At 40.4% G+C, this 26,426-nt stretch overlaps 2 protein-coding genes across 6 annotated transcripts in view; both read left to right on the forward strand.

Moving 5' to 3' along the window:
* The first annotated feature begins 2,008 nt into the window (after positions 1-2,008).
* SP5 (Sp5 transcription factor) lies at positions 2,009-4,955 on the forward strand. 2 transcript variants are annotated; one of them, XM_081938482.1, is made up of 2 exons: positions 2,009-2,541; positions 3,179-4,955. In XM_081938482.1, exons 1-2 carry the CDS (start codon positions 2,488-2,490, stop codon positions 4,256-4,258), a joined length of 1,134 nt encoding a protein of 377 aa, XP_081794608.1. In that variant the 5' UTR covers positions 2,009-2,487; the 3' UTR covers positions 4,259-4,955. The 2 variants fall into 2 exon arrangements, with proteins under 2 accessions (XP_081794608.1, XP_081794609.1); XM_081938483.1 differs by having other exon boundaries at positions 2,009-2,419.
* Positions 4,956-12,179: 7,224 nt separating this feature from the next.
* ERICH2 (glutamate rich 2) overlaps positions 12,180-26,426 on the forward strand; it is a 28,434-nt gene continuing 14,187 nt past the window's right edge. The window contains exons 1-8 of one of the 4 annotated variants that reach the window (XM_081937386.1): positions 12,409-12,443; positions 12,532-12,580; positions 13,969-14,021; positions 15,037-15,070; positions 17,641-17,677; positions 22,327-22,360; positions 22,608-22,656; positions 24,929-24,965. In XM_081937386.1, the coding sequence (XP_081793512.1) occupies positions 15,046-15,070; positions 17,641-17,677; positions 22,327-22,360; positions 22,608-22,656; positions 24,929-24,965 (182 nt within the window). In that variant the 5' untranslated portion in view covers positions 12,409-12,443; positions 12,532-12,580; positions 13,969-14,021; positions 15,037-15,045. Of the gene's footprint in view, positions 12,444-12,531; positions 12,581-13,968; positions 14,022-15,036; positions 15,071-17,640; positions 17,678-22,326; positions 22,361-22,607; positions 22,657-24,928; positions 24,966-26,426 lie in introns of all 4 variants that reach the window. The other 3 variants (XM_081937384.1, XM_081937387.1, XM_081937385.1) reach the window with 3 other exon arrangements.

Raw genomic sequence — 26,426 nt, forward strand, 5'->3', positions numbered from 1 at the left:
GATGGATGGATGATGGATGGATAGATAGATAGATAGATAGATAGATCGATCGATCGATAGATGATAGATGATAGATGATAGATAGATAGATAGATAGATAGATAGATAGATAGATAGATAGATAGATAGATAGATAGATATAGTATATATCTATACTTGGGCACATCTACACTGCACAAACAGCGCACGGGGACAACACAACTCTTCCTCAAGCGGACCGCTGTGGGGCCTTTGATTAAAAGCTTTTGTCAATGATCTCCATGCGGCGCACGGATCGATCCTCTTCCCACGCCAGCCCGCATTTCCATAGGATCGATACGATTAATCAATTACAGGTCTGAAAAAACCTCCGATTGCCTCCTCTGCTCGCGGGCCCGTAAGGCAGCGCGAGATGGAAGCCTTCTCCAGAGGCCCCGGCGAGGGGCTTTTGGCTCCTTCCTGGGAATCCGTATGGAGCCGTGGGAGAGGCCTCGGCCCTTTAATCCCTTCAAAGGGCTCCCGACGCGATTCTTTACAGTCTTTACAAGTCTTTGGGAGCCCTTTGCGAGGCCGAGGGTTGTTTGGATAGGAAGGCCAGATAAAGATATCTCTCCCTCCCCTTCCTTTCTCTTGCGCGGTCGGACGGCCCCTTAAAAAGGTTTCAGTGGCAACAGGAAAACAATTGAAGGCGGCCACTGCGGGGCGGCTCAGGTTACCTGGGGAAAGTAACAGAAATGTCATCTGGCGGCGGGGAGGAGCGAAAGGCCGCTTCTCGCCTGTGCCCGCCCCCGCCCCCTTCCTCTTTCCCGAGATGCCCTTACAGTACAAAGCTCCTCTCCGGCACGTGTCTCAACTTCAGCTCGATCCCCCCTAAAGGCGGCGGCGGTTCGTTAGCCAGGCCGGCTGCACAGAGAGAGACGGAGAGTCTCCCTTCTCTTGGCACAATCGCTCAGGAAAGTCGCCAGCCATTAGTTAGCCTTACCGCCGTTTTGAACTAAGCGCGCCCAACTAAGAAGGACCGAACCGCCTGGAAACTGGGACAAGTAAACCCAACAACAGCAGCTCTCAGGTCGCTCTTGGAGACGCCTCTGCCGAAAATGGAAAGCGCGTGAAAGCTAGAATCGGAGCAGCCTTTTTTTAAAAAAAAATGCCAATAAAGAGAAGGCGGCTCCGCTTCTGAAGCGAAACAATCGAGAAGTTAACTAGATCATCCGAAGGAGGCGATGGGAATGGTTTTGAGATGGGGTCGGGGGTGTTTTGCAGCCCAACTCGCCGTCCGAGGGACTTGAAGGAGTCGAGGGTCTCCCCGCGGCAGCCTCTCTGAGCGTCACCCATTGACTTAGAGCGGTGTCTTTTGAATAGGTTTCATTTCGGAGCGTAAAGTTCTAATGCTGGGCGGCTTTCTTGCTCTATCAAATGAATAAAATTTGGACATCACAATCTAAGGGGGTCACTTTCAAAGTATTAACTAAGTAAATTGCACCACGGTTGTTTTTTAATAAAAGAAGAAGAAAAAAGCCCAATGGAACCTAAGATCAAATACGCCTTTCCTTTTGGTATTTACCGGGGGGACATAATCACATATATTCTCTGGCTAGAGGAAAGTACACTGCCACTCAATTCAAACTTTTATATTGGGTCCAGGTGTCCCTGCAGTGAAATTTTGGCAAGTTTATTTTTAAAAATGCAGCAACTAGAGCTACTGAGTCCCGTCCAAACAGACAGTCTAGAGGCAAACGTCCGTGAGATACAGCAAAAAGGCCTATTGTCTAAGACTCCGAGGCAAATTTTTAATCGCGATATACGTATTTCAGACTTAAGGAGAAGTGGGAAAGCAAGAAGAAAGCAAGTGGTTTGGGCAAGATACAATGTCTTGAACGTCGAGTGTGAGTCTCCAGGCGGTGAGAGTCCCTTTGATCAAGAAAATCCAATTATTTGTGTATATACATTTCCCACATAGTGATTACTTCATTAATTGTCCCGCCTTTATCTCCTCCCTTCCCATCCCCCCTAATAATCAGTTCTTTTATCCAGACCAACAAACACACCATAGGAGCTTTGTGGATTCAAAGGATTTGCTTTCGCTTCTGAAAGAGCCGCTATTCTTTGATGATTGGGCAGCGGCAAACTTCAAAGCCATAAATCTTCCTCCTGACTGGCTGGCGGCCCAGCAAAGTCCTTATCAAATTCTTGGAGGTGATCCTGGTGCAGTCAGACAGTCCGCGGAGATCGCGCTGAGCCCGGGCTGGCCGAGACGGGCGGAAGTCGGCGAGGGGGAGAAGAAATCGAGCGGAGGGCGAGGGAACCGGGCAGCTTTTTGGCTGCCTCTTGGCGACTTTATGTCGCGGCGGTGGCCCTCTGGCCTCTTCTCCCTCCGGACGCGATAGCCATGGCCGCGGTGGCCGTCCTCCGGAACGACTCCCTACAGGCGTTTCTTCAGGTTAGTCCCTAGTTGAAGACAGAGGGTAGAGTGCCGGGAGCCGCCTCCTCCTCCGCGACAATATTGGAATGTTCGGGCGACAAGATTGGCGGGAGGCCACAAAGCGGGAAACTGGCGAGCTGGTGGGTATTTAGGGAAGGGGGGCAGCTCCCTAAGGGCTATCGGAAAAGTTACAGGGTTGATTGCGCATGTAAAATAGACATATTCTGAGCAGATCCCCTGATCCCTGGTCTTTTTTTCCTTTTTTTAATAAAAAAGTCCACTTTTGAACCAGAAGAAAAGTTTTCCCCCGTCTCCTCTCACTGCAAGATTCTCTACCATCAAAGGCCCGTAACTGCATCTAAACCCCGCCCTCCCTTTCCAAAGCTATTGTCCCGAGCCGAACGGTCTCGGAGTCGTCGGAAGTCGTCCAGAGAGTAATTGGCAGGCGGGGAGGAGGCAGCTGGGCCAGAGGGTCTCCTCCAGCGGGGTTGGCGGGGAGGTTTCCAAGTTGGCACCGTGCTGAAGTGGGCGGGATGAGAGCGAGGCAGCATCGCGGGTTCTACCGACTCCGGGCATCCCAAGCTGCGGTTCATTGTCTTCCGAGAAACGCCCCGCCCAGGTGCCGGCTCAGCAACTGGTACTTTAGCGCCTGGCGGTAAAACTTTTTGGAGATGCTGCCTGGTGGTATCCAGCAACGGGCGTTTCCTGCTAGGCGGGGAGGACGAGGCCCGGAGGGACAGGGATTAACCGCCTCTCTTTCTTCACCTTTTGCCGCAGGATCGGACCCCCAGCGCCTCTCCCGACTTGGCCAAGCACTCGCCTCTGGCTCTCCTGGCCGCCACCTGTAGCCGCATCGGGCAGCCGAGCGCGCCGGTCGCTCCTTCGGATTTCCTGCAGGTCTCCTACGAGGCCAGCTTGGGCTCCCCGTCCAGGATCTTCCACCCGTGGAGCAGCGACATGCCGGCCCACTCACCGGGCGGGCTGCCTCCCCCGCCGCCGAGCCTCGGGCTCACCCCGCAGCCGGCTTTCGCGGCCGGCCACGAGCTGCCGCTGACGCCCCCCGCGGATCCGTCGTACCCTTACGAGTTTTCGCCGATCAAGATGCTCCCGGCCTCCATGGGCGCCCTCTCCTCCGCCTGCCCGCCGCCGGCGTACGTGCCCTACGCCGCCCAGGCGGCCCTCCCGCCGGGATACTCCAACCTGATGCCCCCGCCGCCCGCCCCTCAGTCCTGCCGGCAGCTCTCGCCGGGGCCCGAGGACCTCCCTTGGTGGAGCATCCAACAGGCGGCGCCAGGGCCGGGCACTTGCGCGCATCGCTTCGCCGGCGGGTTGCAGCGCGGGCTGGTCTTGGCGCCCTCGGAGCTGGCGCAGTACCAGTCGCAGCTGGCCGCCCTGCTGCACCCCAAAGCGCCCCTGGCGGCCACGGCCAGGAGGTGCCGCCGCTGCCGCTGCCCCAATTGCCAGGTAGCGGCGGGCAACGGGCCCGATGCCACTGCCGAGCCCGGGAAAAAGAAGCAGCACGTGTGCCACGTCCCGGGCTGCGGGAAGGTCTACGGCAAGACGTCGCACCTCAAGGCGCACCTGCGCTGGCACACGGGCGACCGGCCCTTCGTCTGCAACTGGCTCTTCTGCGGCAAGAGCTTCACGCGCTCCGACGAGCTTCAGCGGCACCTGCGGACTCACACCGGCGAGAAGCGCTTCGGGTGCGCCGAGTGCGGCAAGCGCTTCATGCGCAGCGACCACCTGGCCAAGCACGTCAAAACGCACCAGAACAAGAGGCTCAAGGCCGGCCTCGGCCTGCCCGGGGTCGACGGACGCGCTTGCGCAATCAAGCGAGAGGAGTCGCGGGACTTGTGACCTGTTGCCGGGTGGGTTGTGCTGAGGCGCTTTTCCTCAGCCGCCCCCTTACAGGCTTCGGAGCGGCTCGCTTCTCTTTCTGAGAAAATTTCCCCTTCAGCCCCATACAGACCTGGACGTTTCGGGCACAATTGGGAGAGCTCCTTGTTTGGAGACCATTACAGAGGAGCTATGTGACACACACGCACAGCACACACACACACACACACACATGGAAAATTTCCAAAGTCTGGCACCTTAGATGATTGCTTGTCAGATAGATTTCCTTTAAGAAGCAATTGGAAAATCCTCGGTCAGGAGACTTAAGGGATTGATGGTTTCCCTTGGATTCCAATCTCAGCCCTGGGGAATTAAAATTGCCCCCCCCCTCCCATAGTCCTCGTTTTGTGTGATTTGAAGTGCAGCCATGAAACCCATCTGTGGATTTGGAACTGCTCTGTGGATCTGAAATTAGCCTTCTGTGAAGAGGTTTTTGTTTTGTTTTTCCTTTGGGTCTCCCGCCCCCTTCCCCCCCCCCGACTTTTTTGAACTCCATATTAAAGCTATCCTGGGATCTCATCTTCCATCCAGCTCCCCACCAAAGGATTATGGCTTCTTTGGCAATTGCTTGTGGCCAGAAGATTGTGGTCCCACCTTCCACCACATTTGGAAACATCTGGCCATAATGGACTAGAATGCTTTGAAAAAGAAAGAAAGAGCAGCATTAGCCTGGTGTCTTGGTATAATTTTGTGCTTAGATGGGGAGAGATCAGCCCTTTGTATACAGTTTATTTAAAGCTTTGGATAAAATCGTTCCCCCTTCTTTCCCTCCTTATTTTTATACTTGACTCCCTTATGGGGACTACACCATGAGAAGTTTGAAGTGACCCACAGTGCATCAGCATGCTAAAATAAATGCATCAACCCAGGGGTCATATTGGGAAGATCCCACTGAGCTGATTTTGTCTGGTTGTTTGTTTCTTCTGAAACTTTTAGAACATATACCACTAACCCATTTTAAGTGTTTGTTTCACCTCAACAGATGCCCCATTTAGATGGAGAGCACCTTAGTATGAGGTCCAACCTGCAGCCCATATTATTAAAACTCAGCATTGTAAAGATCACCTATATTTTCCTTGTGGAATATATTGTAATGGTATAAAATGTGTGACTTTTTATTGCTTTAGCTATTATTTTTTAAAACAATTGCTGATCAGAGCTGTAACGTTCAAACATTACAAGGAAACAATAATGTGTATGCCCTGTTTGCACCTCAGTTGAAAACTGCAAAGTAGTTTGATCCAAAATGAGAAACAGAAATCAACTACTGTATAATTATATTGAAAGCATTTATATAGTGGTGTTAAAATCAGCAAGGCTTATTTCTGTGTAATAACAACCACCAGCCAAAGTTAAAATAGTTTTTTGTTTGATTTCCATTGTCTTCCTTGGGCTTAAAAGTTGCAAGATCATGCTTAATGTTGAAAAAACAGCATACAGTATGACTTTTAAGAAGAAATATATGGCAGTACAATACTATAGAAATATGGTTTGTCAGATTTTTTTTGCCATTTTTGTTCAGTCTTCTGCACTGCTAAAATTGTTTCACATTTTAGAAGATTTCAAGATGAAAATCAAGAAAATCAACTTTGAAGTTTCTTTTTAATTTCCAGATGTCAGAATAAGGCTGCAATTTTGTACCATGTGCGCATAACTTGGGAGTGAGATCTTCTAAGTGCTCCTAACGAACATAAAAAAATGTCCAACTTTTTCTGAGCCACAGATTTTATTTCCACATTATATAAACATTTATCAAAGCAGTGACAGCCCCTAAGTGTTCGTCTTGTAAAGCCTGCAAACTTTCAGATCTCAATCTTGTAAATTTGTAATATAAATATAATAAAAAAGGAAAATTCCATATTCTTTGAAAAATAATTTGTCAACTACATCTTAAAATAAAGATTTTGCTACAAAAACTAACATGCATTCTCATTTAAAGTACACAACAAAATTCCAGTTGGAGCTTTCTGAATAAAGTTTAAGTTTGTGTTCCCAATTTTCTACTCTATATTATAGATTTGAAAGTAATTGTGGACACCAGCATCACAGTGAATTGTTCTAGGACTATGGTACTAGTAGAAATAGCCACCTGAAATATAATTGTTTTGTTGCTTTTGCAATTTTATTATTGTTTTAATGCAAACATTTGGCAAATCATATAAGCAGCAGGATGAAATTGTTTTTAAGGTATTGCATTGGGTTAAGCAATTTAAAAGGGAAAATTGCCAAACCTCATCTGCGAAGTTGCTATTTATACTAACTGCGCAGTCTAGACGATCCATGGAGTACTTTAGGTATCAAAGGGAATAATATCACTAAAACCTATTCCATGTAGCCTGCAGAAAAATGTAATTAATTTTAAATTTGGAAGGGCAATCTGTTTTAAAATAGATTATTTGGGATTATTTTGCAATGTAGCCGCCTAATAAAATATGTTTAACTTTAAAACAGATGCTTTCTAATCTATGACACAATATTTTTTCAGTGTTTACATCTCTTTCTTCTGAGATGAATGTGAACATTAGAGATTAAGAGTGAAATTATGGAGTTTAGGGTTGTATTTTAAATGCAGAATTGATTGAATTAAAGTATGTATGGTAAATTATAATTAAATATTAATTCATTTAGTCTTGTTCCAGTACTGGCAATTTATATCATTTTGTTAGTAGCACTGTGCTTTAGTACATTATGTATAATAGTTGCAGTTTTACCAGTACATCTTGCAATTCAATTTTATATATGCTTACTTACAAGTAAATTTTGTTACTGTATTTTTAGTGAAGCTTATTCTTAAGAATTACAGTCCTAAAGAAATAACATACAGTGGTCGCTGTTATTTTTAAAATATTTCTGATTTTTTACAATATATAATTGTTATCCTTTTCAATCTAATAAGAAGGTAGGCTGATTGTATTTTTATTTGAAGAACATATTATTTTTCAAATATATGAATATAATCCTTTTAATATGTTCTAAATAGGATACTTCTTTATGTTTATCTTTTATGAGATACATACTGGATCCTATATTTTCCCTAAATGGATGTCTTCCATTAGTATTAGCTAGCATGTTTATGCAACTTGATAATGGTCGTTTCTGGAGAAAATTATATTGTGCAAAGCAGTGTTAGAGAATAAGTGTCTTTGCACATAGGACTTATTTTTAAGAAGCCACTGATCTGCACTATAAATTATTTCTCATATGTAACTGGGTAAGACCATATGTTACACATATGACACATACATCAATTAAAATCAACTGTCAAACTGATTAGATTCGGAATGTTTAAAGCAAATAGTTCAGTTGTATATTTAAATGAATGGATGTAACTTTGTGTAGGATATTCAAATCAGCGATCCCCAACCTTTCTGGGATGGCGGCCCAATCCGAGGGGAGGAAGAGGGGATGGTTTCCTGCAAGTGGGGCTATGAGTGCAAGTGCCCTCTGCTCACATGAGTGGGGGCTACATGCATGAGCGCCTGCCGCTTGCACAAGTGGGGTTTCACATGCATGCATGCTCACCCGCCACTTCTGCAGCAGCACAGTTCCAAATGGGTTGCATCCCAGTAGTGGGACCGCTGATTTAAATTTCATAGTATAAATTCCCCAACTTTTGCAAAGACTTTTTACTCAGAAAAGTCAGTCATTGTGGGCCAATTGTAATTGTCAAACTGCATGCCTATGTCTTTCAGGCTGTCCTAAATTGGATCTGAGTTAATTCATCATGCATTTTGTTATAGCATTCTCTAGCAGCTTGCGTTCATATTTTAAATAAGGAAATAGATTATTGTTTATTTGATAAATTGATTACAAATCGTGTGTTTAATGTACATATATGCCTCTTCCTCCTACAATGCTAGATCGCTCAGAGTAAAACAAAAACATACAAGGCATTGTATGTTAAAATATGTTCAAACACCAAAAAAACATTATGTTGCCTTTGAACTAAACATAGTAATACATAACCACTGGCTTGCTTCAGTTATATTGTATTTATACTCCAAAGTCCTGTTGGAAATGGTCTTAACTACTTTTCAACATGATAATAGCAAATCACTCATCCTAATCTCAACTAATTTAATTTTCTCCTTCACATGCCATGATGTGATTATAATGGATCCAGAGTCCAGAACTTGGTTATACATTCTCTAAAGCTGCAGATCTATATCCTCCTAAAGTTAATGGTAACTAAGTCTCATCAAATTTGACGCATTAATTGGATAAAATTAACATAAAATATGTGAGCTGGGCAAATTATGAAGAATCTGAATCCAATCCACCCTAACCTTCCCTCTCCTTGCTTATGGGCAATGGCTTTTCCTAGCTTGGTGTCCTCCAGCTGAATCTGAGTGACAGCTGCTAGAATTTCCAATCGACATGGCCAATCGGTGGGAATTCTGGAAGCCATATCTGGATGCCATTGAGTTGTGGAAATATGCTGTGCAGTGTGCACTATGAAAGCATTAACCCAGGGATATATTTTAATTCTAAAATTAATAACCATTTCAGCGATGGCACGTGAAGAAGCCTTTCCATTTTCAGGATTCCATCACATTCCTGGGATATTTCTGTTTTTGCCAAACACACAATTGGACACCATAGTTGTGAATGCTTTTATTTCAGCAACAGTATTGGTTTGCAGGTATAGCTAGGAAGTAGCCAACCGGTGGTTTTTACTAAACATGACCTTGTCTCATATTTTAAAGATGAGATTAAACTGCAACTATATTTGCTGCTGATTTTGATTCATTGATACCCATCTTATGGTAGTCTTACTTCACTCTGGTCCAACAAAAATAAATGTACATCCAACTGGGAATACTGCAGAGGAACAGTTGCAATACTTCCTGCTCAATCTAATGCTCCTTCTCAGAAGTAAGGCGCCTTATTTCTTTAGGGAAAGCAGGCCTAGATGTTTCTTCCCTTCTAAATGTACACAAGGAAAGTACTTAGGGGAAAGTACTTTCCTTGTGTACAAGGGAAAGAGGTGGTTCCTACATGTTCAATCTTTGATCATTGTTTTATAACTTCTTTTATTTGGGAAGGCTGCACTAGGAAATTAAGTCATATTCTGAAATGTTTGACAGTCTTGAATGCTTTACGTGTGATATAAGATGAAGGAGGCACTGTAATGTAAATAATCTAAAAGCTTTAGATATAAAGATAACATATTTTCCATTGTGTGCCAGTAGTTCATTTTTTTACGTATTACATCATAGGGAAATTGAGCTTTATTTTTTTAGGTTATTTTATGGAGTGATGTTAGAATGTTTATATTCTCCCTCTTGAGGGTTTAGTTGTAATTCATCTGTCATTTTGTCAAAGCACCATTTCCATTCATCTCTTGAAATGTTCTGTGCTGCATATTTTGTATTTTTTACAGTCAACCCAGCATATTCTTCTGAGTAAAATCGCTGCAAGAGGCAATTGCTTTCAGATTTCCATCAGCGATGGAAATCTTGGTTTAAAATATTTCTTTGCTTAAGAACAAAAAATGGATTTCGTATGTTATATTTCCTACATTGGGTTGCATTGTTAGCAATATCTATGTATAGATGCCTATATTTTGAACTGGAAAACTGCCTGTGAGTAAGCAAATTAATACAGCAGTTGCAAACCTCTGCCTAAATTAAATTAGTCTAAGAAGTTAATACAGCTGTTAAATATTATGCATATACAGTGGGTAATAATCCAGTCATGATCTATTGTGCATAGGTTTAAAGATTTTGACTTGCTCTATAAATTTGAGTAGGAATTAATTAGGCTGTTTTCTTCAATAAGTACTCTTTTCTGAATTACTAACTTTTGGCTGTCATGTTGTTTAAAAAACTACTTCTGTTTGGACCAAGAGATTTTCCATTTTTTTTCTTCCCAGTATACCTATAACCATCATCCAAGCTGCTTCAGAAAGATTTGGAGTATATTTGAAGAATGATATACCGCTGGTTGAACACCAGGTTCCTGTTTGGAGTATGGCCTCATTTTTCCTGATTGTATTAGTTTGTAATGTATGAAAGACTTTCAGTAATAATTTCCTTGCATGGGATCAGATAGCAAGAAAGTGTAGAGAAGATATTTCCATGCATATCATTTAACCATTGCCATGCTGATAATAGTATTGGACACAGTTTTGTATCTGTTATTAATGTAAGATGCTGTAAGATGCTCTAGTGAGAAAGTAGATTTGGTTTTGGTCTGTTATTGAATTTTCCCATGAAAAAATCCCAAATTCAATGATATTTTTGAAACACCGAAAAAATTCCCTTTAAAGAATAAGGCTTAAGTAGTTTCTTTCTTTCACATTTGATTCAAATGGATGATGTCAACTATGTCAGCGTATAGCACCTAAATTTGAATAAATGAAACACGAAATAGTTGTCAGGGTCATCCAGATCATATAAACATTGACCCCTATAAAACATGGATTAGTTGGGAGATTACACGCTTTGCAACATCCTGCAATAAAAGGAGATAGAAAAGAAGAAAAAAGCAGTGTTCGATCCAAGATCAGCAAACTGGCTTTGGAGAAGTATACAACTTATTTTGGTATAATCACTTATGAAGCAAAAAGAAGTCCTGAAATAAAGTTTTCCAAGGCACAGTACGTGATCAATGTTGTGAGGTATAGTCTGGCTATCAGTGGCTAAATTCACAATCTCCATTTTATTAAGGTGTGGTGTGTGTGTATTTTGTGTGTGTGTGTGTTCTCTGACTTATGACCACAATTGAGCCAAAAATTTCCATTGCTAAACAAGACAGTTAAGTGACCTTTGCCCCATTTTATGACTTTCTTGCCAGAGTTGTTAAATTGCAGTTGTGAAGTTAGTAACACAGTTGTTAAATGAATCTGGCTTCCCCATTGATTTTACTTGTCAGAAGGTAACAAAAGGTCCTAAATGTGAAAAATGGTCAGAGGTCGCTTTTTTCACTAAACGAATGGCTGTAACTCAAGGACAACCTGTATCTCAAATAAACAATTGTGGGATTCCTGCAGGAGACTATAATACACGATTTGCCTGGTTAAGGCAGCAGGCTAGAAACCAAGAGGGTGAGTTTTAATCCCATTTTAGGCACAAAGCCAGCTAGGTAACCTTGGCCAGTCATCCTTTTTTTAAAAAAATTTATTTTAATTCAAACATTATCTTCCATTAAACAGTGCGTCGTCTGGTTACATATATTTTGTGCAAATATTTTATACATTAACAATTGCAAATTTACAGCCATATTTATTATTTTATCTATTCTTAATACTAATAAATACCATACCTAATACTGTAACAAACCTCTTATTTAACTTTGTTAAAACATTTTCTCTATTTCACTTTTCTGCTTTTTTCCACTTTTCATATGTATTCTCTAACCATTGATAAAATAATTCCCATGTTATAATAATCAGATTGTTCCTTCTCTTTAATTTCAAGTGTTAATCTTTTCATTTCTGCAGATTCTAATATTTTCCTAATCACATTCTCATCCATAGGGATATCTTCATTTTTCCAATTTTGTGCAAATATAATCCTAGCTGCAGTTTGGCCAGTCATTCTGTCTTAGCCCTTGTAAGCAGGCAAGGGAAACCCTGGGAAAAAAACTTCCCAAGAAAACTGTAGGGACTGTGAGAATCAGACACGGTTGAATGGGAACAAAACAAATCAAACAAAAAAGCTTAACCCAGTCATTTGCAGTTCGTCACTTGCATCATAACATATTTTAAAACCTATTCGTTTTTGTTTATCTAATAAACAGCCCAATCAAACTGTTTTGCCTGTTACTTTAATACAGACCCAGGGCATGACAGCTGTTCCAGCCAATTTTTAAATTTATTTAAAAACCGCTCCGACGGTTAATTTCCAGATACCTCTAAATTTTCTCGCCCGCACGAAAACTTATAAGTACTCCCGGCTCCTTCCGAGTCTTCTTTGAGCGCACGCAGCAAGCACGGAGGAGGAGGAAGGAACGTTTCCGTCTCCGCGCGGTGTTCCCCGTCGACCTCCTTTTGCGGTAGCCTCGCAGAGGTGCCGGAGCGTGCTGTTGCTATGGCAACCGGTGGCCGCCCGAGTCCGGTCGAAGCTCTCGGCATTATGCAGGGAGCAACAACTCCGGAGTTCACCGTCTTGCCTCGCGGGCAGCCAAGTCACACCCTTAATAGGTAGCTCTAAGATACTTTTCCGAGCAAGGTCGACGAACACGTGTGAATGAGGAGACCCTAACCCTCCTTCCCTTCTTTTCCAATCCAGGTTAAATGTTCTTGTGGGGCCAGGAATCCCTAGGCCAGGGGCTTCTAAGGTAGGAAACTCTATCTTCTCCTTCTCCTCCTCCTTTTCTTTCTCCTTCTCCTCCTCTTCTTCCTCTTCCTCCTCCTTTTCCTTCTCTTCCTCCTCTTCTTCCTCCTCTTCCTTCTCCTCTTCCTCTTCTTCCTCCTCCTTTCCCTTTTCTTTCTCCTCCTCCCCTTCCTCCTCTTCCTCCTCCTCCTTTTCCTTTTCCTTCTCCTCCTTTTCCTTTTCCTCCTCTTCCTCCTCCTTTTCCTTTTCTTGTTCCTTCTTCTCTTCCTCTTTCTCCTTTTCCTTCTCCTTCTCTTCCTCCTCCTTTTCCTCGTCCTCCTCTTCTTCCTCTTCTTCCTCCTCTTCCTCCTTTTCCTTCTCCTCTCCTCCTCCTCCTCCTCCTCCTCCTCCTCCTCCTCCTCCTCCTCCTCCTCCTCCTCCTCCTCCTCCTCCTCCTCCTTCCTTTTGCACCTTTGATCATACTTGACCTTTCAAGTCACAAAAGCTCTGGACACCCACACAGCTTAATAGGGGGGGGGGAAGCCATTCAATGTCTTATTCCAAAAAGAGTGCAGGTATGTCTAAAGTTTAGAGAGAGAAAAGTCCTAGAGAAAACTGGTTTATACCAATAAACCTGGTTTATTAATAGGGCTAATTTAAGTGGGATGGTGTTTGAGGAGCTTCATAGGGAAGATTAGGAACCATATTTTATAGTGGCTAAAACTTCTAGGTGGAGCTGTTAGTAAGTGAGGCTGATAGAAGAAACAATAGTATCAAAGCCATGTGTATTTTAGTATGTGAGAAACAGAAATAGGAATTAATTACCTTTTTACCCCTGTGTACTATTTATAATCAATATGTTTGGAATATTAAAGTTTTAATCGCCTTTCAGTGTATGTTTAGAGATTTTCTGTTAATGTAAAATCACAGATACAAAGCAGTCTTCCTGCCTCATCAAGGCAACAATATCAAGCATGGATGCACTGATTTAAAAAAAAAACAATTTATATCATTTTATGGTAGAATAGTTCTTATTCTGGGAAAGATTTACATGCAAGAATTGCTGGGGGGAAGGGGCACCTGAGTGTTGTCAAGCATTGATCAGATCTACAAAGCACTCAGATTGTTTTATTCCCATTTGAACTCAAGCCAGACCTGCTAAATGCAGTTTACTGGATTAAATGAATTTCAGATCATGAATACAGTGATTTGCAGGAGTTCTGGTGTTCTGCAGAGATAGCAGCAGTTGCACATATGATACATAATTATACACAAAATTATATTTATGTAAATCTGATTATCTAGTCCCAAGAGAGGAAGGTTACAACTAGTCTATGGGTAATTGATATAACAATTACGTAGAGAAGGTCATACAATAACTATTAATGGGAATGTTTCAACTTTGAATGCAAGGTTGGAGGGTGACTTGCTGAAGAATATCCCCAGCACATTGGAGTATTGTGATAGTAAGTTGATTCTAGAATGATCTTTTTTACCCTTTAATTCTGGAGATTCTGTTTCTTTGCTGCTTCTATTTCTCTACTAGTTCAGTTGGCATATTTTGTGTCACAATAATTAAAGCTAGATGAAAGCTGCATAATTTATGTTTACAAACTACGAATCACAATGCAGTATTCAAAAATAAGTTAGAACAAATTGAATTATTTCCTTACATCTTAATTACCTGGCTTAGTAAGGTTTTCACAATATTTTAGGGATTTTCTATTAGCCTACTTAAAGCTTACAGAGCACAATAAAGCAATGTAAATCCCAGTCTTCCCATTTGATTACATGACATTAGTCTCCTTCCAGTTTAGGTTATAAACAATAATGCACCATCAGTTTACTATACTTAGTTCATTTGAATTACATTACTAAAAATGTAGCCTCTACATGTGCCTTTTGTTTATGAAATTTGAAAAGACAACATATGTTCCATGGACATACAGTGTAAAAGAAGGTAGATAGAAGAGAGACTTTACAGGCTTGCAAAGAGTAAGAGTTGGGTTTTTTGTTTTGCAAGCGTTGAACTTATTACAATATACTTAAAAAAATATGTATGCATAAATTTAGTGCCAGAGCTTATGATTACTGTGAATAGGAATAGTAAGTAATATTTTGAATGTGTGTAAGATGACTAGTTTTACATATATGTATTTTATTTATTAGCATTTAAAATATAAAAATATATTTAATAAAAGTAAATATATTCAGTATTAATTGAACAATATTAACATCAAGAAGAAGAAGAAAGTTGTAGTAGAATGAGATGATGGTATTAGATTGGTAGTAGATGATGGTAGTAGAAAGAAATGATAGTAGTAATGGAGTACAACTCTGTATCCCCCTCTTTTGAATATTGTCAAGAGATTGTAGCAACAATCTATGGGTACAGACCAGGTTTCCTAAATTATACACATATGAAACTTGTTTTCAAAAATGACGTAGAAATATTTGGATTTTTCTTCTATACTCATTCAGGTTTCTGGAATGATGGAAGTGATCGCTCCTGAAGGTATTTATTTAAAACATTAATTAACATTTTGCATTGTAACGTTTTCTTGGATGTCTTTACATTTTAGATTCCATATCAAATATATAAATGCTCCTTAAATTCAACCCCATTCTGAAGAATATGTTCCTTGAACTAAGACATTGTTAGTTCTGAGCAAGCTTGCATAAAATTGTAGTGTAAGAAAAATTATTGACAGATGTGCAACCTTGTTAACCTGTAAATTGTAAAGTTGACATTTTTGTCTCTCTACAGTAGTGCTGTTCAGAGCAAACATGTGGAAAGCAAATGTCTAATTCTCTTCCTCCTCCTTCTCTTAGACATGAGCCTCACATCCTGTGTTGTGGCTTAAATCACAGAGACCTCCTAAATTTCTCCATCCAAAAATAGAATATAGCCAATATTTTATATGCAGTTTCCCAACTTTTATGTACCAGGATGATGTTAAATGTTTCATAATAGAAATTGTGAGAAAGAATGATACTTTTTGGATTTCTAAAGTAGATGCTGATATGAATATATTGCTTAAAGTCCCCCAAGCGAGAAATTAAGAAAAGATTTGGGATTAGCATATTGGGCATATGCAAACTGCCTCATACAGTACTGTATATTAATCTCACATTTCAGAAAAGATGGAATGACTTTTTAACTACTGCATAACAGATGTTTATTTCCCAAAAATGAAGGACAACCATAATTATTTGCTTGTTTCTTCTTTCTAGCACTGTGTGTCTCAAACTTTCTGTGCTCATGGATCATTAAACAAACATTTCTCATCGACATCATATATTGTCACTTGTGTGCTTCAATATATCAGTTGTCAGCCATGACTTTTGTGAACCAGTTGACTGGTATTGAATGCAGGAAGGTGGGGCTGAGGCAGGACTTGGCTTGGATCCAGCTACCTGACCTTCAGTGAATATGGGGAAGTGGGACCATAGAGGGCAGCAGACTCTGGCCAGCTGATTAGCAGGAAAGGTAGGGAGCAGGGCTGCTATAGAGGAAGGCTTTAGTGTCTCACCAGTAAGCCAGTAATGAATGTAGTGAAGCAGAAATTTAAGGCACTGAATGGATGTGGTCTGATGGGGCACAAACCCAGTGCCTGGCAGAACTTTAAACAGACTCTGACCAATGAACATTGAGAGGCTGTGACAGAGTATCTGCCAAACTGTGGTCCATAAACAACAGCTTGTAAATTACTATATTGGAAGCTTTAGGACAGGGGTGTCAAACTTGCGGTGTTAAGGCAGCATCACATGACATATTGGTACTTTTTTCCCCTTTACTAAACTGGGTGTGGGTGTGGCCAGCGCGTGACCCATCTGGCCCACGTGCTGCGAGTTTGACAGCTCTGCTTTAGGAGATTCCTGGTACAATTAAATAGAATTTATATACATAATAAAACTTAATGGGCATGCTTGGAGATGTCATTGTGCTATTTACGACTATAATTTGTTACAAATATGACTCAAGCATCGACCCCATTCCACCCCCCCTTTTTTTCTGGATTTTTTAGTCATGTTATTGTCATGAAGAGATACTGAAAACTCAAAACCTTACATACTGCAAGAAAGGTTTTGTCTCTCTATGGATTGCTTTTCCTAATAATTGGCATGCCTGATTTTTTTTTCTTTTTACAAAGTGATTTAATTCTCTTTTAAGGTGAGAGTTTTTCTTCACTGTGTCCAAGAAATGCCAGGCATTGGATTTGAGATCTTCTTCTTGCATACAGAGCAGCTTGTGCTCCATCAGGGCAGCTGTACAAAAGTCAAGAATGGTGACAGTAATAGTGTGATTGAGAACTTTTTTGATCCCATAAGCCCCTGCATCAGAATATTGAGAGGACATTTTTTTCTAATTAAAATGATGGGGTTGGTGATAACAGTATTTTCTGAATATGTTGCTTTCACTCCAAGCGAAAAACCATTAACGTGTTTGATAAAAGTCTATTTTGCTAACTTTTTGTACAAAAAAAAAATAACAAGAGGGTCATATATCAAAATATTACATATTCTCAACCTTTAACAGGAGTGTGTGTATGTGTGTATTTAGGTTTAAATATTTACATATATTAATATACATTTAAATTGATAAAATATACAATGTGATTTTATAAATAAACTATTTCATATTTTCACTTACTCTTCAACATTAGTAATGTTGTCAGATATGTTTAGTTTTATTTCTAATTTTTCTTTAAATTTATCAGTATAGCTTAAGACTTTATCTGAGCTGTAAAAATCTAAATAATCTTTAGATTGGTACAGAAAAAAAAAGAAAATTCTAATTATTTCTTGCTATCTTGTGGTCATCCTAATTTTTATTCTCCTGATCTGGTAGCCCTAGCATACCTATTTAGTTCCCAAATATTTACAAGTCATTACCCTTATTTTGCATGAATCAATTCATCCAATTAGATTTATTACATGATTACTATTTTTTAAAGTTTTATTTTATATACAGTATATCTTGAAAACTTCTTTTATTGTATATTATTGACCTTCTTTATACACTAAAGCAGGTGAGGTTTGAAGGCATTGATACATGATATTTTTCTGTGTTTTTTTTTAAAGATGGGTTTATCTTAGAAACTTGTTTGCCTTTGACAAGGTAAGGAATAAAAAAAAATTGCTATAGGGGAGTTTAAGCATTCTGAGAATGGAAGATCTTTTGGTCTCAGGTTTCTCTTCCTGATAAAATAGTAACCATTTTTAACGATTAATCCCTATTTGGAATTCAATTTGACCAAATAAATGGGGCTTAAATGAAAAAAAATAGCTGTAGACTAAGAACCTAACTGTACATTGCACACAGATGGGGCAACAGCTTCTTTTCACTTCCTTCCACAAAACTCTTCAAAGGGAAATGCAACTTTGGTAAAGAAACTGGAGGAAGTGCTTCATCACCTCCCACTTTCTATTTTCATTTGATTACGCTGTCCCAAAGCTGTTTTTCTTAAAAAAAATAAGGAAGCAGAAAGTATCTGTTTTAGGTATGGGAAAAGTTCACAGTTAGAACAATGGATTATGAGGCCAATTCAAATATTGTAAACAGTTGCATGTTTCTGAATTCTCTGGAAATTTCTTCTCATCCTGGGGAAAGGAGGAGCCGGTTGAAATTAATTACTGGCAATTTTATGGACACTCCTAAAATTGGAAATGAGACCAATACATTCAAATTTAACTGAGTAGATGCTATAATAAATTTAAAATGCATATACAATTATCCATTTGGTGCTTAAAATGCTGTGTAATTTTAGAACATATATGCTTTAGAACATATATACTATACACTTTCTCCATTTGTATGGGAAAAATAGGTTCTGTGGTATTTAAGAGAGGAAGCAGGGGAATAGTTTTTTTTTACATTAACAGAGCTAAATATAACGGTATAAACATAATGGGGAACGGAGCATGTAAATATTGGGGTAATAGCCAGCAGGGGGAGATAATGATTGAATGCTACAACCTAGGGCAGTGATGGTTAACCTTTTTGTTGTTGGGTGCCAAAAATGCAAGGGTGCGCATGCAATTGCGCATGCATGAGCCGGCACCCATAATGCAAAGTGCCCCCACATGAGCATGCACACAGAACCCCCCTCCACTCTGCCCCCACACTTGCCGCACTACTTGACTCCAAGCTGAGCTTGGTATTTGCTCCTGGGAGGCCGGGGGAGGCTGTTTTTGCCCTCCCCAGGCTCCAGGAAAGCCTCCAGATTGTTTCCGAACGTCTAGTTGGCTCTTTGGGCCCGTTTTTCGCCCTCCCCAGGCTCCGGAGGCCTTCCTGAAGCCTGGAGAGGGCGAAAACATCGTCCCCCAGCCCTTGAGAAGGCTGAAAATCAGCTGGCTGGTTCACGCATGTGCACTAGAGCTGATGGCTCATGTGCTGGCACATATGGCTCCATGTGCCACCTATGGCACGCGTGTCATAGGTTCACCATCATGGACCTAGGGCATTGCAAAGAAAACAGGCTGCGGTTTGGCCCCCCTGTTTTTTTCAGGCTGGAGTCTAACTAAAGGAATCAATGTGATTGGAAAGGTGGGCCTTCCAAATGTTAAAATGCCAAGTCAATTATTGGGGAAACATCTGTTTTCTAGGAGTTCTTCCTGAGGAAAGCACTCCCTTGGCATTAAAAAGATCTGGCCAAATGAAAAAGAGGGAGTTAATTTCTCCCAGCATTGCCTGCCAGACTGCTTTGTATGTAGCGGGAGGGAGGGAGGGACAGACAGGCGGACAGACAGTGGTAGGTCCATAGTCTATAGGAGTTGTGTTTCCTGACCCGAAGCTCTGTCTAACTCTCGTTCATTTTCATTGCTAAAATCTTTCAAGATAAGAATGTACCAATAAAGGAGCCTATTTGTAACGCAAGGTTGAAATGAGGGGTCTTTGGTGCTCTCTGAGCTTGCTTGTTGCAGACATTTCATTACCCCAACTAGGTAACATCATCAGTGCTAGTAAGCAGTACTGTTTGTTGTCAGTTTATATTCTGATTTCTTGTCTGTCTACGTGGATGGGGGTGGTCTGGGTCCCCACCTACGCTCGTTGGGGCAATGAAACGTCTGCAAGAAAACAAGCAACTTCAGAGAGCACCAAGGGCCCCTCAAGATGAGATTGTCCCCGGACAATTAGGGAAGATTTGTGGTGCTTTCCTGAAGGTAGGATGTGTTCCTGCCTGTTGAAAAGAAACGGTGATAATATATTTTTTTAAAGCCCTCCCTTGAGCCAGAGAGATTTCTGTAATATAGGCCAGTCTCAAATATTATATTTCTCAGTAAGGTGGAATGAAAGTGTTTCTGATTGAAAAAGTTTGTTTTCCATATCAGACGATTTTAATTATTGAAATGTCTTTGAATATTAGTAGTTCTGGTTGGTAGTTCTGTTGTTATTTGAACTCCGAGCTTGGCAATTTGATTGCAAACATTTCATCCCCATTCAAGGAAACATATTCAGTGTTCTTTGGGTTATACTTGTCTAGGGGAGCACTGGCCTTTAAATACCTTTCTGAGTCCTGGTTGGATTTCGGATTATGTGATGGGCTGGTTGTAGTTGCTTAGTTATAGTCCTTGGTTTTAATTACTTTTAAGTACATAGTCCTCCCTTTTCAGATTTTAATTATATTGATTAGACAAGACAATCTGACTTTCAGCTGACATGATATTTGGTCATATGACATCTGAAACATTTGTTCTTGATGGATGATAGTTTATTGGATATTTTGGTAGTCTAACCATTGTATCTGTCTGTGTGATCTGGTGGGCTTGGAACTAGACCTAGGAACAGTTCTTTGCAGAATGCCTTGTTTGCAATGTTTCTGGTCCTATTCTTCGGACAGAAGATAGTTCTAGGAGACTACTATGCAGTATTTGGGCTACTGACTAATGCCCCCCCATAGGATTCTGTTGGGTCCCCAACTCTTTAAAATGTACTTAAAACTACAAGGAAACTTATTTGGAACTTTAAAAAGGGAGTCATCAATATGCTGATAACACCCAGGTCCACTGATTCCTACTAACTAATTCCAAAGAAGCAATCAGTACACTAATACCTAATTTAAATAATGACCGGATAAGAGAGAATGTCTTATGAATCTCTGCTGTTGCTAGATTCAGAGGTGGTGACTGTAGCAAGGAATGTATTTGCATAATTGCAGCCAGTATGCCATCCATTCCTTTCTGATTTTTTTCATGCTTAGGGTTTCTTCCCTTGACTACATCCTGCATTGCCTACTATATAGCATATTTTATGTGGAGCGACTCTTGAAAAATGTCTTTTGCTATTGATGCAAAATGCTGTGACTAGGTCCAAGATTAAGGGGTCACAACAGAATGGTATTGAACTCTCTTCTACAAGCCTAGTGTGCAAATTTAAGTATTGGTTCTGACTTTTAACGCCATAATCAGGTTAAGGCTTTTTACCTGGAATGAACTGAGTGTGGAACGAACAAGGAAGAAAGTTTGAAGTGTTCCCATTGGTGACTTGGTGGGATTGGGGATGGCAATTAAGATCTGAGAGATTCTTTCGGCAACCAGCAATACTATTATGCAGATTAACTGAGTTAAACTAGGCTTTGTTTCTGAAGTTGAACTATAAGGGCAAGATGCAACTGCTGCTGCTATTTTTGCTGTATCACCCATTCCTGCTATAAAGCAACATCCATGCCCAATATGTTTGACCCCATTGCTGGGTTGGTGATGGAGACCCACAGACTTGTGGTGCCAAGTGGCTTCAACTTGCATTGGGAGTGGAATAAGGAAGTTGGGAATTCATCAAAGGTCAGACATAAGAGGCTGGTCAGACATTGGAACCGCTTTCCATAAATAGATGGAATGGAGAGATGCAGTGTGACACAACAATCTTAAGATAGAAGTTTCATGGAAAGGACAAAGGGGATGTGCTGAGATGATGGTTAGGTGAAAACAGGAGAGCCACCAAATAGTTTTGGGCTGAGGACCTGTAATCATTTTACTAATTAAACTGTACCTGGTAGTTTTCAGAGGGAAGATTAAACCAGAGAGTATTCCTATTCTTGCAGGAGCAGTCTAATCTCTTACTAGATCTCCAGGCTGATTACTACCTTGTATTCTGTCACTTAGCAGTGATTGAAAGATAAGTAGTAGGTAGATATTTTCTGGTGCTTACATGCTGGGTTATGGTTTCTTTTTGTATCAGGTATATTGTAAGGAATTCTGTATCCTTTTATAAGGATTGCTGGCAATGGTTCTTCTGAATGAAGTAGCACTTGCACCGAAGATCACTAAAACCCCTTCCATTTGTATATTATTGTTTTGTGCCTTTGAGTCAGTCTTGACTCCTAGTTATTGCCTGGACAGGTCACTACAGTTTTCTGTAGTGATAGTGATGGACACCCACATGGCTTTGTGTCTAGAGTGGGACTAGAACTCACAGTCTCCTGCTTTCTACCCTGTTGCCTTAACTATTACTCCAAATTGGATTTGTCAATATACACTAAGCCATAATGTAATTTTTTGGCACGCTATGTTCTATGAACTTAATCTTTGTGATTTATAAACTATGGTTTATAGCAAGGGGAATTGTATAAACTCTGCCAGTTATGATTCTTTTAAAAATGCTTAAGAAAGCTATATTGTGGCACAATTTGTGAACCACTTCCAAGATTTAGTGATCCCCAGAAAACTAGAGAGCAGTTTTGGGGTGCAAGTTTATTTTGAAGCATTATTTGCATTTCACTATGCCATGCTGCATATACTCATTGCATAAATTATTTTATCTTATACTAGGCATAATAGTTTGGGAAGGACAGATGCAATGAAGGTAAAAATATTTATCTGGATTTTGCTATAAATTTATCTTTAAAAGGAACGTGTATGCTGGTATTTAATAGCTTTAATGAAGAACATCCATTTTAATCCATTGAATGTACATAACTGTAATCAAGAATCACATTCTGTACTGTGTTGTCACCTTTTTTTTTTTTTTTGAAGTTATTCTAGTAAGAGCACTCCAGTAAAGAATTTAAAGACCGGGTAAAATAGCAATTCTGACCTTGTCTGTATTGCAGGAACAAAAGAATAAACATCATGGAAGATTGCATGTGTTTCGTCCAGAAGGTAAATAGTACATGATATCATAACTAAAACCCATGGGACCATGGCCCCCCCTAACATTTTAAGAATCATGCTCCATTTCTCTCCCTTGGCCTCTGGACGTACCCACATCAATCCTCTAGCTCTTGAATGAATCTGGTTTAAGGCATTGTTAAGTATACTGGATTAGTCATCTTCTACTTAATCCTATTATAGCTTCAAGGTGTGAAAGGGCTGTAATACTTTGTCACGGTCATCATTGTGGTAAGATCAACTGACTTGTTATCAGTGTGGACAGAAGGATTGTTAAAAGCACACGTCCGTCTTCCCTCCCTTCAGAACACTAAGTCAGCCATTTCTGTTCAGGTGTTGGCTCTCTCCATAAGCATTTTGTTTCTTAAGTTCTTTTTTCTACCTATCACTTCTCCCAAGCCCTCTTATTATTGATACTAACTACTGTCCAGACTCGAAAGGAAAACTCGGTTATTTTATTCAGAAAAAAAGAAAAGGATGTTTGTGCTGTTTTGCTTTAAAAATTTTGTAAAATGTGTTTTTACCTTTAAAACTTATTGTACTATTTTTCCTCATGACAGTGTTCGGAAAATGAAGGATGATGTCCTGGGGTTTTTTTGTGCAGGTTCCCCTATATTTGTCAGTTTCAATTAGTTTTTCACTTCTTCCATGAAGTAAAAAGGGAGATTGCTCAAAAATTAATCTGTTTTAATTATCCTGCTGTATATGGTCCAGTTAACTGCACTATGTTGACATATCTGCTTTTCTAGAGCTATTTCTGTCCTGTAGATTTCTTTATTTCACATTCAGAAAAATTTGGGAGATGCCCAAATGCGGGCTGGAGAGCGGCAAACTAACCAACCTAGAGAAGCCCCGATAAGAGTCCTGAAATAAATTTTCCAATAGTACTGCATAACCCTCACAGCTGGATACAATTCCTGTTGGTTGAAAATGGAAGATGTCAGAAACTAGAGAGAAAATCAAGTGAATTGCTTAGCATGAATGTTCTACTGACCTGTCAGGGCAACACCACTGATTACAGATTTGGTGCAGAAACAATAGAGGCAGGATATGTGGTAACTCTTTCTAGCTGAGTTCTTTGTTGTTCCAGTAGACAGAATCTTGCCAGATTGAAGCACTTTACTATCTGTATTTACCATACATTTTGAGAAACTATTAGGGAAGGGCTGCGTGCACCCTCTTTGTCTCATACATTATATCTGGACTGACCTGCCTCTTATTCCTCTGGAACTCACCCACTGGCACCGCAAAGGTCTGGCACCACAGGCCAAACCTTTGCTGTTTCCAGGGTGCCCCCACGGGCCAGATCAAAGCACCCCATGAGCCGGATCTGGCCCGCGGGCCTTGAGTTTGACACCCCTGCTCTAAAAGGATGGCAAAATTACAAGCCACTTCTGAATGGGACAGCACAGTCCTTTTCAGAGTCAAGATGGTATTTCTCTAGAGTCACTAGATCTATAAACTAAATCTTGGAGGGATTTAGTCTGAATCTGTTCCTCCCCATCCAGACCCTTATAGCCTCCAAGCACTGGTCAGCACTTCTACTAAGTTATTTGTTTGGCCTAGGTCCAAGATTATTTTGATGATACCGAACCCTATGACAATAGATGATTTCCCCCAGATGTTAAAGGGATCTTGAGAGATTTTAAAAGAGAAATAGGAGAATGTGAGATGTTAAAGAGGCCAGACCTTTCTCCCCGTTGCTTGACTGGACCTGCCCCTTCAGGACGGAAGAGAGATCTTGCAAATCAGTCCTTCCCTCCTCACTGCCTTGGAAATGGTCCAAGAAGATACCATGATTGATAATACCAAAAACTGTTGCGAAATGAAGGAATGGGGTTGCATTTTTTGATCACAATTTTTCCATAAGTCATCCAAAACTAACCAAAACTAACTTTCTGCTGTATTTTGACTTCTATTGCAATGGTTTCAAATAAGCTGTTTCCTTTAATTGCTGGAGTTGCCTGGCCACCACTCTCAGTGCAACATTTCGTAGCAAGGAACAGCTGGCAGCAGATATAAAGTTATCCAAAATAGTCAGGTCAGATGGAAACTCTTGAATAGGAGACCCATGACAGCTGCTTTTAGAGGCTACAGAAAAACCCCTCACTCAAAGAAGTTAAGGAAAGTCTAGCAAATATATGTTAGATTTATTGTAGACATTGGTATCATTCTGTGCTTTCCATTTTAACAGAAAAAGTATGATAAATTAATAAATTGATCCTGCATCAAACAAACTACAATTTTCTGTTTCTATTTTTAGAGGAAGTAGTTATTGAACCAGTTCAAACAGTCCTACGGTAAGGGGCACATTATGTGGCTGGTATATTTCTTATAGTTTAACATCATACCTTGTTAATAGATAGATTGATAATAATGTCATAATTTTGGATATGTACGCATATAGTTTAGAAATAAATCTCACTCTTTAAAGTAAATACAAATAGGATTGAAATCACAATTGGAAGAACTAATACTGATTCTCAGTCAGGGTATAACATGGGTGTCACATTCACTGCGTCCTGTTGCCGTCACATGATGTTTTGCGACATTTTTCCCATTTGCAGAGCTGGGATGGGCGTTGCCTACATATGACGCATCTGGCCCACGGCATATGTAAAGGATGGAGCTTGCAGTGCGGTACTGTTTTTTTTGACAATTTGGCAAAGCTGCGAGATCCTGTGGGTGCCCATACTGTAAACGGTCACTTATGCTATTGCAGTCATAGCCTGCTTGTAGAGTTACAGCAGTGCTTCCCAAACCTGGGTAAACTTAATAACTGCAGTGATTCTCATAACAATGGAGGCAAGAAAAATGGTTAAAAGGTGCAGAATTCACAACTTTCTTACTTAGCAACAGAAATCTTGGGCTCAATTGTGGTTGTGAATCAAGGACTCTAACTGTAATGCGTTCTTGTCTAATTTGAGCAGGTTGATCTTGGGATACCTTCATGTCCCATCCTAGCTTTCTGATGTTAGTGTGATTTTTTCCCCCCTGCCTTTAAAAAGTACAATTTCCCATTAAGGATAATTAACAGCGTCTATAGCAGCATATTTGCTTTGCAGTTTATATGTTTTGTTCAGAAGAAGTAAGTCCCATTTGACCTCAGGCAAATATATTACAGGGTGATACTCTTGATAATTAAACACGTATAATTTGGTCACTGAGCATTTCCTCTGCATGAGACATACACAAGAGTGTGTGTGCTGATGTGGGTCTTTGTACTGCTTGTATTGGAAATAATACATTTTAGTAGGCTTTACATCACACCATGTATCCATTAGAGCTAACAGCTATAACCGTTCAGTTCCTTGAACTTATAAGATATAATTCATTGTATGGATTTTTTTTTTACTCCACTGAATTAAAAATCGTATTATTCAGGTATTGATATGAAAAAAAAATTGAAAATGGAATGCTAAGTGTATGTTTCATAAAATAAACACCAAAGAAGCTTTTAAATAGATCAAAATAAGATTGGATAATTTTTAATTTTACACACACACATTGTATTCAGTATATTTCTGACTTTCCAATGCCAAAGGTGCTTGAATTTATAATAACACTGTGTAAGTAGTGTTAAAAACAATCAAAAGCACATCGATAAAATTAAGAAGCTAAAAGTAGATATACTCTCAGGTAACATTTATTTTAGTAAAACTGACATGTTATAATTAAAAGGTTTCTCTGAGAATGAAAGGCTTTACCTTCTGAGAAAGGGTATTAAAATGAGAATTTGCATGGACTCCTTTGATGGGAGT

This window comes from Natrix helvetica (assembly GCF_964273705.1).
Source record: "Natrix helvetica genome assembly, chromosome: 1".
Taxonomy (NCBI): Eukaryota; Metazoa; Chordata; class Lepidosauria; order Squamata; family Natricidae; genus Natrix; species Natrix helvetica.

What these genes read in the sequence shown, in the direction of transcription:
- SP5 (XM_081938482.1), top strand. Translation starts at nt 2,488, where the DNA reads ATGTTCGGGCGACAAGATTGGCGGGAGGCCACAAAGCGGGAAACTGGC. An exon ending in AGCGGGAAACTGGCGAGCTG is followed by an intron (nt 2,542 to 3,178) that starts GTGGGTATTTAG and finishes CTTTTGCCGCAG; the next exon opens with GATCGGACCCCCAGCGCCTC.